Source organism: Falco naumanni, chromosome 5, assembly GCF_017639655.2.
Source record: "Falco naumanni isolate bFalNau1 chromosome 5, bFalNau1.pat, whole genome shotgun sequence".
Classification (NCBI taxonomy): Eukaryota; Metazoa; Chordata; class Aves; order Falconiformes; family Falconidae; genus Falco; species Falco naumanni.
The window spans coordinates 54,827,803-54,842,809 of record NC_054058.1 but is presented as its reverse complement, the minus strand read 5'-3'; the positions used below and the strand labels follow the sequence as shown (position 1 = coordinate 54,842,809).

Sequence of the window (15,007 nt, the reverse complement as noted above, 5' to 3'; positions counted from 1 at the left end):
AAAACCAGTTACCAGGGATTGTTTGGAAAGGTTTCCCAAAGGTGTTTTGAAGGACAGACAAACGCTGCTAAGCAAATTGTACACATTCTAACTATCTGGTCTTTGGTAGTCAGAATCATCCTTGTTCTTTCACCAGCCTCTCAGTACCGCATGCCTCATTGCACCTAGCGCAACATACATATACTTCACCATTTGTTTTTTTAGACATAAAAGCAGCCTCATAATGAAAAGGCGCTCCAGTTTTCTGTGTGTAGGTACAGTCAGCCAAAGCTACAAGCAATTCAGCATTCACTTCCCCTTGTTCTGCTATGTAAGCAGGTAGAAGCAGCGCTGGAGCCCTGCTCAAATACAGACTATTTTTCTTGTCCTCAGTTTTGCTATTAACATTTTCATACTGTTCTTTACTTGAAGTACCAGAGACATCACCACAAGACCAGACGTCATGCCTCCCTAAGGTGCCTTTATTCAGAATTGTTACCATGATAATGCATTAAAACCTTGGCAGAAGACACCTGAAGCAGGAAGAAGTCTCAAAGGAGGGTTGGAGGAAAAACAATAAACCCCCCAATTCTCACATCCTATAGCCTCTCTGGCCCAACAGAAAACTGAAAAAGTATCATTTTATTCCATATTCTCAATGTATAGGTGCTGGCTTAAACAAGGTCAGTGCTAGAGATCTCTATCTAGACTCCAGTGAAGGTCAGTAACTTCTGTCAGGTCCAAGGAACAGGATGGCCTAAGATGCTCCTGGCCACTTGCTTCTCAATGAGGCCATATGACCAAGTTTGCAAGGTGTAGTGTAGTCCACCATCTCACAGGTAAAGTTAAAGACAGCAGTGGGCGTACTGCTTAAGAAGCATGGGATTTGACCCACAACTACAATATCATGGCATCAGAAGTGGCTGGCAATTAAAGGATTACAATACAGTCGATGATAATCCGATGAGCTCAGCTGCAGATGCACACAGTTTGCTCACAGCAGGCTGCCGGGGAAGAAGTGATGCCAGGCATGCACAACAGCACTCACAGCTGCCAGGCTCCTCCACAGCACCCTGGGAGGAGAGGAGCACCTAGTAGGTGGGGACCGGCTACCTGCACTGGGCTCCCTCATCTCTTCTGCACTGGGGACCTTCTCCCACTCTGCATGTAGTTGTGACTTCAATGCAAGGGTACCTGTGGAGACTAACACTTTTGTTCTATTTTCTGTCATTGTTGTCTAAACTCCCAAATTACCAAACGGATGTAGCGTTTAGCTGTATGTTAAACAGACCTGCGCACAAAGTTTAGGCCAAGCTGACTCTCTAAAGCTGTTAAAAGTGATGAATGAAGTGACTTCTAATCAAGGGAGTCAGCCTTGGGAAGGAGGAAAACAAAGAATGGATGGTGAAAAGAACACCATTATCTTAAGTTATGCAGAAAAAAGCCTCCAAGTGAGGAAGTTCTGGCCGCAAGAGGAGACAAGTTACTAAAGTGTCGCAATTCACTGAAACTTGGTTGAAAGTAGGATAAAGGTAATTGCGGTAGTGAGAGATCGTGACCTCCAACTCAAATAGACCCCCTGACAGAGGGCAACCCCCCACTTGGGAAGCATGCATAGTTAGTAAAAAACTTCAGTAGTGCTGAGGATGCATACTAGTTTGCATTAGAAGTGAGAAACTTGTAACCAACCCTGTATGTGAATGAAGATGAATATGTAATACACTATGCATGTGCACGTACTCTACTGCATACAATGTGTACCCTCAAGTAACTTGGTGTGCACGCTGGGCAGAGCAATCCCTTCTGCGTCCAGTGCTGTAAATAATGAGAATGCTTGCTTCTTAATGATATATTGGTGTTAAGAGGTTTACTCCTGATTTCGGTGATATCATAACATTAAGAATCTCACTAATTTTATGCACAGTTACTTGGCAAATACATGAAGGCAGCCTTAAAAAAAGGCACATAATGCACACAACGCTATTACATTGGGTCTTAAACTTAAGTAGTCTGCTGGGCAGCAAAGACAGCATAGTCGTCAAGTTCTTAAATCGATTTCTTATCTTAAATCAAGTTTTTAAACATACCCAGTTATTCCTTTGCAACACAAAACAAACAAGATAGCTTTCCATTACACAGCCGGTTCTTCATGGAGCTGGTATTACCTATGCCAAGAATGCAGACACCAATTTGCCACATATGCAAGGCACCTATGAGCAAGAGTTTATACACTTTTTTCTACTAATCATCAGATTAGTGATTTGCAAGAGGAAGAGCATGCTGTGCTGTCTAAACACTTAGAACAACCTTAGTGTGTTAAATATCCTATAATAAGGGTGAGAACTTTTTTATTTTTAGAATACCTTTTGAATGGCTGCATAAATATTATCAAAGGAGTAACTTTATGCCTATCAACTTAGCGTAGCATGTTTTGGTACAGAGATCTGTATTGCCGTGTACGTGGGAAGCAAGAACAACAATGACTACAAGCACTAGACAGCTGTCAGACGCAATGCCCTGACTGCCAGGAATACAAAACTTTAAGGAAAGGGACTGCGTGGATCATCAAGTCCAGCCTGTTGTTACCACAGGCAATCCTATCTTATAAATCTTTCCTAAAAGACTATTTATTGAATAGTTGGCATCTAAAAAAAGTTAATGAAGAAAGTCTAAAATGTCTTTTCACCAGAAAAAGCAAAATAATAGATCTTGTTCTATCATGTAAATAAAATAAATAAAGTGACTTGCAATCCTTTCAATTTCTCTATTGCTTTCTAAAACAGTGGCTTAATTGTTGAGTTAGAAAGTTTCAGTTCAGATGCCTGCTCATTTTGGTATGGAATGAATACTTACTTTATCTTGCCTCTGAACTAACGCTTTAGATTGTTTATCCTCTCTTCTCTGGAGTCAGAGAGGAAAAGCAGAGAACAGCAAGGCTTGAAAGGAGGCAGGTTGTTGAAAGAACAGAGCCACACTAGAACTATCACTGAATCTTATTAGACTTCTGCTATACTCTGTACACATCAGCAGATTCCTCTGATTTTCAGCAAGCAAATACTCTGGAACCAGCTAGAACAGTAGAGACTGGTTTCTTTCACCATATGAAATAACTTACATTGGAAAGTGAAAGGGGATCAGCACATATCTTTATTTAGTTTAACACACAGACAGAGCAAAGCCAAAAATGTGCACCACTTCACTTCTGGTACCTTCGAAGAAGTAAGTCAAAGCAGCATCTTGAAGACTCCTGGCACAAGGCAGCACCAACGAACTGCTAGCAGAACTTACATACACAGTAATTCAGATGAGTAAGCACTGAGTCAGTTAAAGAGTCTGGACAGTCCATTTACATGAATCTGCAGTAGCCAGTTATGTTTCCCACAACAGCTAATTATGTAAAGGGTTACAATCATTACTTCCTGGAAGCCATCATCCGGTAAGCCAGCTGCATTTCTTTTTATTCCCAATATAGTCAACAAGAAATACTACACCATAAGTGTTCTATTTTTTGTAAGTTCTATTTCACAATAAAAAAAAAAAATAACTGTAAGTCTAGTATATTTTGGTTAATATGCTCATACAGGTCTCTTGCCTGTTTATCATCACTTCGTCTGTAATGGGAAGTCTCAGGAGGTTGCAACTGAAACTCAAACAGGTTTTAATCGATCAATAATAGATCACATAACAAATTTAATACGGATATTCTAACTGATGAATCCATGATTATATTTCTAAGCAAGTTCTACTGAAACTTTTTCTAGAAAAATGATAAAGAAAAGCTTTTTTTCCCCTTCTCATCACACTGTAATTAAAAGCAAGCCCCTAAATGCTATGATCAAGGCAAATGAAGATCAAGTAGCCACACACCTTCGGGGGGACTTCATTATAAACAGATCAATTGCACTGCCCTGCACTGGATGGATATAGAAGTTAATGACACAGACATTCTTAACGCGTTTCATAGATATGATTATTACAGAATCAAATCATAAAGCATACACTTTCTCTACAGCATTTTCTGAGAGTGTGTTTGCTGGTGTTTGTTTCCTAGAGATTTTTCTGACATATGAAGCTGGGCCCTTTTCTTGCCCAAATGTTTCAAGCGAAAGACTACGAAGAGCATCTTCCCTTCCTACCTGCAAGGCTAACCTCATTTAACACGCATTTAGAGCTGGGATTGTTTTGTTGTGCCAACCATGAACTAAAACAAGCATTTTCTCCTTCTAGAGAAGACAAACTGTCACTATGTTTGCACTCACTGACTGGCAGAGAGTAGTAATATGAAGTCATGGCCATGGTCTTGGAAACAGCATTAGATTTGCCTGGGGTTATTTCCAAAACATCCTTTGTTTTCTGTAAAGCGATTACATCTCAGTCTCAGAATTTATCAAACTGTCACCTCCAGGTAAAAGCCAGGTTTCCAGTGGGTTGTATGATACCAGATTGAATTCTGCATCTTGAAATTCATGCAGGTATATATCTGAGAAACAGTGACACGAACAGGGAAGAGGGAAGGGGCTATTGAAGGGATTTTCCTTGTCCAGTTACTAAGCTGTAGCTAACAGAAAATGGCTTGAGAATACCGGCGTTTTACCTGGACAAGATAGATTAGTGTGTAGAGCATAGGTAAAACAATACACCACCGTTAGCCTACCAGGTGGCTATAGCTGACTTGTGGCACACTTCTGTGTCTACCAGAAGATAACTTCCACAAGCTGCAGAAAACAGTAGATTCCTGAGGAAGTGCTGCCTCAGGATTACCACTCCCATTACACCAGATCAAAGTGAATTGTTTGTCTTAGAGCACTCCCACAGGACCAAGCCACCACACGAACTGCCTGAACAGCTTGCAGTTGTTTAAGTCTTGGAAACAAAGGAAAAAAGAGCAGTGATAGCCAACTCCTTTGGTTTCGGTGCCAGATACAGTCTTGGTAATGTAAAACATACACAGCAAGCAGTCTTCCTGTGCAGACTGCTCTGCCTCTTACCCAGGAGATGGTCCCATGCTCTCAGCAATGGCCCTCTCTGCTTCACCCCAAGTATCTGCTACTGCACAGCCCACCAGCCTCATGCGTGTTAGTGGTACACAAGCAGCAATGCCAGCCATTCAACCACTGTCTCCAGTTTTCAGCTGTTGCTCTTCCTCCACATGCATGCATACATACATATAGACATACATACCCCCACAATCTCTTGAACCTCAGGGTATTTGGCACTGTGCCCAAGAGACAAGAAGCGCAGAAGGAAAAGACAAAGTAACTTCAGGCAGAATAGGCTACTCATGATTCACAGCTCCTGGACTGACCAGCACAGAGCAAGGTCAGCCAGCCTTGCCTTGAAGAGGGCCAGCACTTGATCGGATCAGCCCAGATAGCTCAGAGCAGAGAGCACAGGGGGGTGCCAGAAAGGTCAGGCCAGTAACTGGCAAGGTGGGAGAAGCTAGTCACAGAGGAAACGCTGCCATGAGCCTAAAACCTGCGGCAAGTAGAGGGGGCACACACAGCACGTAAGTAGCCCTGGTACACATTTAGACTAATCACTTGCACACAAAACCAAACCCCCACGCTCCAAAGCCTATTTTGCTCTGTGAAAGCCGAGCAGTAAGAGTAGATTAGGCTCTAATAGGGATTAATACAAGTTAAGGTAGCACTGATTTCCACTAGGGAGACCAGAAAGGTTAGACATGGGACAGCATGACAGCTAGATGCAACGGGGGCTTGAAAAAAAGGTAAAGGGAAGGAAAAGCACAACAGGAGCTTCCACTGACACCTGTCTGGCTCCATTTGTGCTCCCCCCTACATCCAGCCCTGTCCAAACCAGAGATTAGACATGCTGCACTGTCAAGTCATGGTCATTAATTTCTAATAGCCTGTGTAATGGTCAGCAGGGGATTTCTTATCCAGTCTCAACAGCACTTTTTTTCTAGTGCTACCATCCATCACCTCTGACTGACAAGGAGACCAGTTTTCACTAAAGGCAAAACCTAACCCAAGCAAAGTTTGAGGAAGAAAATGAGATTAAATTTGCATCCCATTCTGCCTTACCACAGCCATTTCAAAGCTGTAAGTTTAATTTTATTAGCAACTAGGACTTGAGTTCGTAAAAAAGTGACCAATAAAAGATAATGGCAGGAAATTAAATGAACCTTAGCATGATTTAGAGCATTGTTCTGCAACAGCAAAACTGCACAGAAAGTACACTTTGAAGGGAAAAAGCGCCCTAAAGAAGAGATCATAAAAGGATCCAGAGTCAGACTCTGCTTCAGAGTCAGAGGTAAGTGAAGGCTTTCTTAGAGACTAACAAAAAAAGTGCAGATATACACAAACCGTACATATTAAGTACACATTACGATTGCCACATTGCCAGAAAGAAACACTAATCATACAATCCATTCATTGCTCACCCTTTCATGTGTGCTGTAATAATTAGGACCTTATTCACCTTTAAATTCAAGTAAAATAATAAACAGTTTCATCGCAGGGCTGGGAGACACCAGCTGCAGTGTGGCCAGACCAGGAAAAGTCTGCTTTCCTGACTGTTGGCCATATTTTCAAAAAGGTACCAAGAAAAAGTCAAACTAATGTGTATTTTAGAACTCAGCCTTTCCTCAGAAGGGCTTCTGTTGTTTTTAATTCTAGATCGTTTTAAATGAAAGTTTGAATTCAGTTTCACAAATCAGTTTCACAAATTCCATGAAAATTAATTAGGCAACGTAATACAGAGTGCTAACAGGTTGTTTCTGGTGGAAAATAGGAGTATTTTGTTCCAAAGGAGACCATCCAAATATTGATCTTAGGGAAGTGTCTCCCTTCACAGAGCTGATTTTGGACTACATTTCTACCCAGTCACTTCCAACTGGAAAACAAAGGTGGGAAAAGGAACCTTGTAAGTAGCTCTTCCCTCTCTCCTTTTCAGTTGGAGATGCAGTTGCATAGGAAGGCCAATACTGTTAAACTCCAAAGACATTCAACAGTTCAGACTGTACAGAGGATCTCACCGAATAGACAGGCCTAGATAATCAGTCAGCACAATGCTTACCTATTCAAAGCACACTGCTGCTGCGCAAGGAAGGCCAGTTGCAAGTCTTAAGAAAGTAAACAGGCCAGTTCAACACATGAATGATATTAAAGCTATTGAGCAGCATGCCTGATCCTCTGCTACTACTACACATTTCTTCTCCAGAAGGATAAATTTCTCAAGTGAGCCAGGTATTCAAGATCTGACTAGCTCACCCTTCACCATACCTGAGATACCCACAGGGCCATCAGAGTACTTCTTCGCTACTGTGGATTGCTCAGTAACTTTACCAACAGAAATGATTTGACGTTATCAGACCAAGGAACAGCTGGTCCTCAGAATACAAAAGGTAGGATAATAATAGGCTACTATAGTAAATCGAGCTTTCAGTTAAGGAATGCCGTGTATAAATCTAAGTAGGCTCACATATCAGAAAGTTAAAACTCAACTCCTAACTATACCACCAGTCTGTTGCTCATTTAAACAGGATTCTCTCCACTTTCTAGCTCTAGTCATATCCCCCACCCTAAACGCAAGGTTGGTGGGAAACCATTAACTCTAACTACTTCAGAACGTCTATAAACTTATCACATTCTTCAGAAAAAACACAGACAATTGATAGTCTGGATGATCAGGGATATTTTAAGAAGTGATTTTGCTCAGTAATCCAATACAGTCTGCAGAAAGTCTACAAGGCACGTTGCCCAGGCCATTTTAACAATATAAATCGTTCCTCAGAACTGTCAAAATGTTCTTGAATAAACAAGCTCTTGATCCCTTTCATAAGGCTGAGAAGTAGGTGCTTCAGCAAAACTATCAAGTAACAAGGTCATACTGGAACTGAATTTTATCAAGATAGCTCACTGCTAACAAGTTAAGAATTACAGAAACAAGCAATACTTCCCACGTGCCTTTATGTTTACAGATGAAGGTACCAATGCCATCATAATATCCTTACATCCCCCAAGCAATGGGTATAGGTATCCATCTAGATAGACCTAACTTCAGTATTGAGACATCTTTAAGAAATATCCTTCTGCTTTCTATATAATGTGCAGGGAAGTGAACACAATTCCTTACTGCTACAATTGGGACAGTTCTTGACAAGAAGTTAGCCTGAAGAACAAGGATGTTGCAAGGAAAAAAGCTCAGTAAAATGTTCTGCTCAACAAGTCAGAAGTATCTTGTCCGTTTCAGCTTGAGAAACGGGTAACATTTGCAGGCTTTCAACTGTTCCTGTACAACCTCCAATAAAGCAACAGCCAGTCTACTGATACCACTGGAAGCCCAAGGAGAAGATGTCAGTTTACACCACCCAGGAACCAGGCAGAACAATTAACATCTGTTACTGCTTCTTATTTGAGGAGTTAAGAGCAGAAAAGCTATGTGAAGAATGGCACTGTTAAATCCTCATTTCCAAATACAGCACCATATACATACCCCACAGGTCGTGTACATTAGAGGCCCCTCTTTCTTCAGTATCAATATTCAGACATCTTACAGCAGAATTTACAAATGCACATGTCAGTGGTATGGTTTCCGAATTGCTAAACACTTGAGCCCAGCATGCTGAGCACCATGCAATCTCATAACAAGGTAAGGGATATATTTGCTGTTACACTCCTTTGCACGCACCTGTCCAGAGGACCTCAAATGGCCAGTTTGCTGCCAAATTGTCCATGTCCTTCAGGCAACTAAATATGTCAGCAGTGAGAAATCAGCTAGCCTTTGCAAACCTTAGAAATCATAAGCAGCAAAAGCGTTTTGGCCACACCCTTTCTCCTATTCTAATGCATGAAATTCCAAGTAGTATATAGGGACCTGGTTTTCCTGCATTCTCGTTCCCTTAAAGTTACCTTGCTGATTAACTAGGACTGATTCCTTAGCCCCTGAAGCCCCCAATACCAAAAAGATTTTCAAGGTTATCACACAATGGCATCACCACTTTGTTACAGTATCACTGAGCTAGCTAGCATCAAGCAGAATTACACCTTAGTACATACAGTTCTTGCCACTTGAAATACAATTGTAGTGATGCTGCTTTAACTAAAAAGCATCTCTGGCTACAATTTCTAGCCCAGCACACTTTTTCAAACAGTTTCTAATCAACAATTCAGGTGAGACAGTTGGGACCAGACTGTACACACCCCAGACCACCACAAAGCAGCAAAGCAAGTCAAAATTCCTACTAAGCTATGTTTACAAATGTCACATCCCTCTGCAATTATCATGGGGGATGATGACACCAAAGGAGAGGCAAGTTATCAGAGGTGCTTTCTACCTTAATCTTTGTTTTTTATGAAATGATCCGATATATGTAGCTGAAGGGCATGGTATTTTTTCATCATCATTCAAAAGAACAGAACGGCTTATGTAGCAACTGGCTGTAGTTAATAAAGGTTGAGCCTGTAACAATCATGTTAGGAGGAGCCAAAGAACAGTCTGCACACTCTGCAAAGAGCTTAAGATCTTGAACATTTTTTCTGCTCACTGATCAAGAGAAATCTGCACCATCTCCACAGAGAGGCAGAAGCACCAGCCCTCCGAGGTCTCAATGGCAGTGAATCTACCAGCTATGCGAGAGCTGTCTCAGCCCTGCCCACATCAAAGAGACACCTGAAGCATGGCCTACCTGCCAGTTCAGAGAAAACCCCTCACTCCCCACCCATCCAGCAGGTCTCTTATTTTAAGCCTAAATCCCTTCCTGGACCCAAAAAGACTTTCATTTGCGACAGGTATTTTTCACCAGAAGTTACCCTTAGGAAGAAGAGAACTCAAAAACTACCTCTGTCCTTTTAAGAGAAAAAAACCAAAACAATGAAACTCCAAGACCTGTCTTGAAAATCTGATCTCACAGGACCAAGACAGACCAAAAACCACTGTGCAATTACAGAAAGTGAAGAAATCTTTGAACAGCTGAGGACTGGTTCCTCCCACTTCATTTCAGACACCTTGGTTTGAAAGGTCCCCAGCCCTTGCCTGCGTGGGGCAGGAGGGCTCCTGAAGCCCACGGACCTGCGTGGGGACAGAGTCTCTGCACATCACTGACCACGGTGGGTAGCATCAAGGAGTATGTATGTACAGTGCACCCATGTATGTACAGTGCACACCAACATAATTTTAATAAAGAGAGGTATCACACAGCTTTCTTAACACTGCATTTCAGGTTTGCATCCATCCTCAAAGCTTGGATTTATTGCAATTTGTGTATTAGGCAATATATTCCCAGACAGCACCCAGAATAAAAGGATGTGCACCAAGAGACCCACACCCCACCACCCATGCTGCTACTTTTCCATCCTCTGTTCCACCCAAGACACTGGCAAGGAGGAAAACGCTGGGCGAGGAGAGGAAGCTCGAGGGTATGGGAGCGCTGATGGCTCAAGCCGGCACTGTCCTCGGCACAATAGTTGGGTGCGATACAGCCGGGCGATGCGAGGCTGAAATACTTCTCGGGATGGCTGAAAGGGCTCATTCAACAGTCAAGGATAATTCTCTATTAGCAATCTTCTACAGCCCAGCACAGAAACTACAGCCCTGAGGGGAGGGTGGGGGCCACCAGCCATGTGCCATAAGAAAGGGGCATGGCTTACTATTGTCTCTCGCCTCAGTTCAACTGCCAAGCCTTTTCTGTCTTTTTTTTACGCCCCCCCCCCCCCCCCCCCAGCGTTACCGAGGCCGGCGGAGGAAGGGAAGGTGCTCGGCCGGGCAGCGGGCAACGGCGGCAGCTGCCGCCCGGCCCCAGCCCCAGCCCCCGCCGGCCCCTTACACAAACCGGCGCCGCTCGGAGTGCGGGGGGCGCCCGCCGCCCCCTCCCCGCTTCCCTCCGCCGCCGCCCCGAAGTTCAGGCAACAGGGACAGACCGCCCGGCCGGCGGTGGCGGCGGGGCCGGCCTCGGCCCGCAGCCCGGGGGAAGGGGCCGGCAGGGCTCCCCCGGCGCCGCCGCCCCGCGCCCCTGAGGCCGGGGGCCCCGCGCTTACCTTTCACTTGACTTTCATACTCCGCTATAATCTCTTTGTCCTTTTTGAATCTGCTCGGGGTTGACATTATCCACTTGCTTCTTCCGCTTCTCCCCCTTCTTCTCCTTGTTTTAAATTATTATTACGGATTATTATTATTTTTCCGGAGGGGCTCCCAAGTTGTGTCAGATGGCCACAAGCCCGAGCGAGCGCGGCGGCCGGGGCGGCAGCGGGCGGCTGGCCCCGCGGGAGCGCCGCCGGCACCGGAGGCAGCGAGGCGGGGAGGCGGCGATCAGGCTAACCCCGGCGCGGGCACCATCGCCTCCAGGCACCGCCGGCGGCAGCAACGCGGTCCGCGGCCCGGGGCCGCCGCAGGGCGGGGTTGCCGCTGGCCGCGGGGCACCCGCTTCCACTAGGCGAGGGCGGGGGCCCGGCGGCTGCGCCCCACCATTGTTATCTCTCCTCACGCACCCGGCAGAGGGGAAGGGAAGGAGGGAGAGGGCGGTGGGCGGGAGGCAGGCGGCAGGCAACCGCGCTCCGTCCGTACGCCAGAGGCACTAGTTACTCCCGTCGCCGCGCTCGCCTGGGTGGGGACTCGGGGCCGGCGCCCCGCCGTGACTAACCGCGGGCGGCAGCGCGGAGGCACACGTCCCAGCCCCGCAGCCCGAGCAGCGGCCGGCGCGGGGCGGCACCCCCGCCGCGCCCTAGAGAGGTGTCTCCGGGAATAAACTTCTCCCCGCCCTCCCGCCGCTCTCTCCGCCCTTCCTGCCTCCCCGCCCGCCTCCGCTCCGCGCTCGCCTTCTCCCCGGTGGCGCCCGCTCCGCCTCCCCCCCTGCCGGCAGCCGCCCACCACCGCGCCGCGGGCCGGGCCCGCAGGCCCCGCCGCCCGCCTCCCGCGGCAGCCCCGCGGCGGGAGGCCTCACAGGCTCGGCGGGCCAGGGAGGGGGTGGGCGGGAAGGGGCCGCCGCCGCCGTGCAGCGAACATATGGTGGCCGAGTGCCCTCGGGGGACAGGGGTGTGAGGCGGCGGTTTGGTGACGGAAAGCCCGAGATCCGTCGGGAAAGTTAAAGCCTCGTGCTGCCGCCAGCGCCGCGCCGCACGGGGAGGGGAGACGTGGCCTTTGGGGACCCCTGTTTCCTCGCTGTGTCTGGAGGCAGGGCAGGGCCGAGCGCTGCCCCGGCGTGCTCAGAGCCTGGGCCCTGCGGGGCTGCCGCTGCCCTCGGCACAGCGCGCCCTGCCACCGCCGCCGGTGCCCGCACGGTGTGCCCCGCGGGTGCAGCTTGTTCTCGGGGGCAGGGCTGGCAGCACCCCGGTGTGCGGCACACCGCCCTGCAGCTGCTGGGGGAAACTACCGAGAGAGTGTGGGAGGCCATCCACAATGCCGCTCCCTTGAAGGGCTGTGCGTGGCATGCGCTGGTGGCTGGCCCTGTCAGATGGTCACAGCAAAGCTGGGGCTGTCAGAAGGGGAAGGAGGTGGTCCAGGAGGGCAGGAAGAGCTGAGGTTGGGAGCACGGGGTGAGTTACCAAAGAGGAGAGGTGGCCCAGGGGTGCCCTTGCCCCTGCAGTACCTCCAGCAGCCATGGGGACAGCGGCCTCCTCTGCCTGCAGAGCTGGCACCTGGCTCAGCCTTTCAGGGCTGCAGAGGGTGAGCTGGCTGCCAGGGCTGCAGGCAGAGATGAGGCCGTGCATGCCAAGAGTAGAGCACGGTGGTTCACAGACCTGGTTCACACTCCTCCTAGGTTCTGGGCTCTAAGGTTGGGAGTCACGTGCAAAAGGAGTCAGACGTGATTCAGGTTGCACAACCCCTTTCCCTTTCCCCTGGCTGCCCTGAAACCCAGCCTTTGCATGAGAAGAGCTTGCTAAAAGAAACATGGAAAAAGTGAAGAGCGATGGGCAGTGCTGCCTTGTGATGGCCAAAGGATGTGGCTGTCATTCCTTGATCAAAGCCAAACCCTAAGGCCACAGCTGCAGACTTTGGGCTGCAGGTAGGTCAACTCTGAGGAGGTTAAAGGCAGGCAGGGGTCTTTCTGGAGGCACAGAGGGCTCTACTGATGTCAGATGTGTCCAGGAGTGATTAGGCAAAGTTGCAAACTATTCACAAGGAGTTTCCAAAGGTGGCTGCGGTCTGATTCACGTGATGAAAGTGCCCAGAGATCCTATCCTGGACAGCTAGTCGTGCCAGGACCTGACCCTTCAGGACAAATGAGAGTGAATGGTGGGTTCATCTGCTCCTGGGAAAGTTCAAGCCAGCCACCCAGTAATTTGGCTGGGTTTGAGCTTTAGTGCTATGAGGGCCTGGCCCTCAGAGGGCGATGGCACAGCTAACTGTACTTATGCAGGCATTCTTGCCTGTGTTTATATTTCATTCTTATAAACACATTGCCTTGGTGTTGCAGTCGTTTACCACCATACCTCTGCATTTGAGCAGTAAGTGTACTTCTGTCCTTTGCAGTTCATCTTACAGTTTCATTGGGTGGCATGCTGTCCCCTGCTACAGGGTCAGGGTAGCAGGATTCCTGTTCCCTTATCCTCTTCATGTATTGTTCTCTGTCATTTTGTTACATTTCTTCCTTTTGCCCTCCCAGCACAATCTCTTTGCAGTGCTGATCCCAATTCAGATCACCTAAAGCAATCTTAGTACAGGAGGTTATTGTCTGAAGCCAATTTAACTCCAAGCTGGATGGTCAAATTACATCCCTTGAATAAGAAGCCCAGCCTCAGAGCAATCACCTCTGTAATCCCACACAACTCTGATTTTCATCTCAGCCTTTGATGCTCATGTCTTGCCTCCTGGCTGTTCCAGTCCATCCCTTTAGGCTGGGGACAGGCTGATTTACAAGACAGTGGGCCATGTTCCTGGGGGACACAGGACACTATCTGGAGATTATCTGTGAGTCTTGGCTGGTCTTGCAGAGCACGGTAAGGACAGAGAACGTGGTCAAGTCCCCTCGTGTTTTGCCTGAGGCTATGCAGATTGGCATCTGCAGCCAGTCCAGTCCCCATCAACCTTACCCAGGAGCTGGGCATGAGAAACACCTGACATGTGGTTGGAGGTGTAAACACAAAGTTATCTGCCCTCACCTCTCCTGGGAGCTGAAGGGCACAGCCCTCTCTTGCCACTGAACATATGCTTGAAAATGCTGTCCAGATTTTTCTCCCCAGGAGAAGGGTGCAGAGGCAGGCTGAATGCCCGTGCCTACAACATCCCTTCCCTCTGTGCTTGATGCTGCAGCCAGAGGATGGGCCTGGCTCCACAGAGCCAAACCAGAGGCTGCAGATGGAGCGTTTTTGTTACTCTGCAGAGGCAATTGCCTGTGAAGATGCAGAAACCATCTTCTGGCTCTGGAGACTGATCCCCCTGCATTTAGCCACTTGGCTCAGGGCTGCATGTCTGTGGCAGGACCACCAACAAAGGATGGACCTACATCCCAGCAGGCTTGAGTGTGCCAAGCTCAGAGCTGCGCAGACTGTGAATCCCTGAGTTAGGGTTGGCCTCCAGGACAACCAAGATTGAGCTGGATGAGAAATCTGATTTCCCCCCCTGCCCCACCCTTCTTTAGGGATTGGCAAAGGATTGTGCATTATTACATGGGTATAATCTTCTTTTAAGATGTTTGTGGCAGCTCAAGTCTCTGGACTCAATTCCACACTGATTTACACAGCCTGCAATCCCATTGTGAGGATGGCGATTGCACAGGAACAGACCCTGCCAGGGCTCTGCAATGCCAGGTTTGAGGTGACTTACAGGACACAGAAGATTATTACAGAAATGCCTGTCTTTTGAGACCTGTTCCAGTAAGAGGTGCCCACAGACTTCCCATCATTTCCAAGAGCAGCGAGTGCTGGAGCTGTGGAGCAATCTTGTTATGTGAACCCATCCGCACCTGTGGATGATGCTTGAAAACTCATGTTTATCCACAGTGTAACTGTTCTGTGAACTCTAAATTATTGCATGTAGAGCATATCCAGGTTTTGGCAGGGAGGCATTTAAAAAGTATTAGGATAAAGCTGATTGAGAGAACATATGTTGTTGCAAGAGGCAGAGTTATATC

At 47.5% G+C, this 15,007-nt stretch overlaps 1 protein-coding gene across 2 annotated transcripts in view; it reads right to left on the bottom strand.

The window, feature by feature from the left end:
• Positions 1 to 11,664, bottom strand: part of SRGAP1 (SLIT-ROBO Rho GTPase activating protein 1) — a 150,329-nt gene extending 138,665 nt beyond the window's left edge. For both annotated transcript variants that reach the window (XM_040594842.1, XM_040594843.1), the window contains exon 1: positions 10,977 to 11,664. In XM_040594842.1, coding sequence (XP_040450776.1) covers positions 10,977 to 11,043 — 67 coding nt within the window. In that variant the 5' untranslated portion in view covers positions 11,044 to 11,664. The remainder of the gene's footprint in view (positions 1 to 10,976) is intronic.
• Positions 11,665 to 15,007: the final 3,343 nt, after the last annotated feature.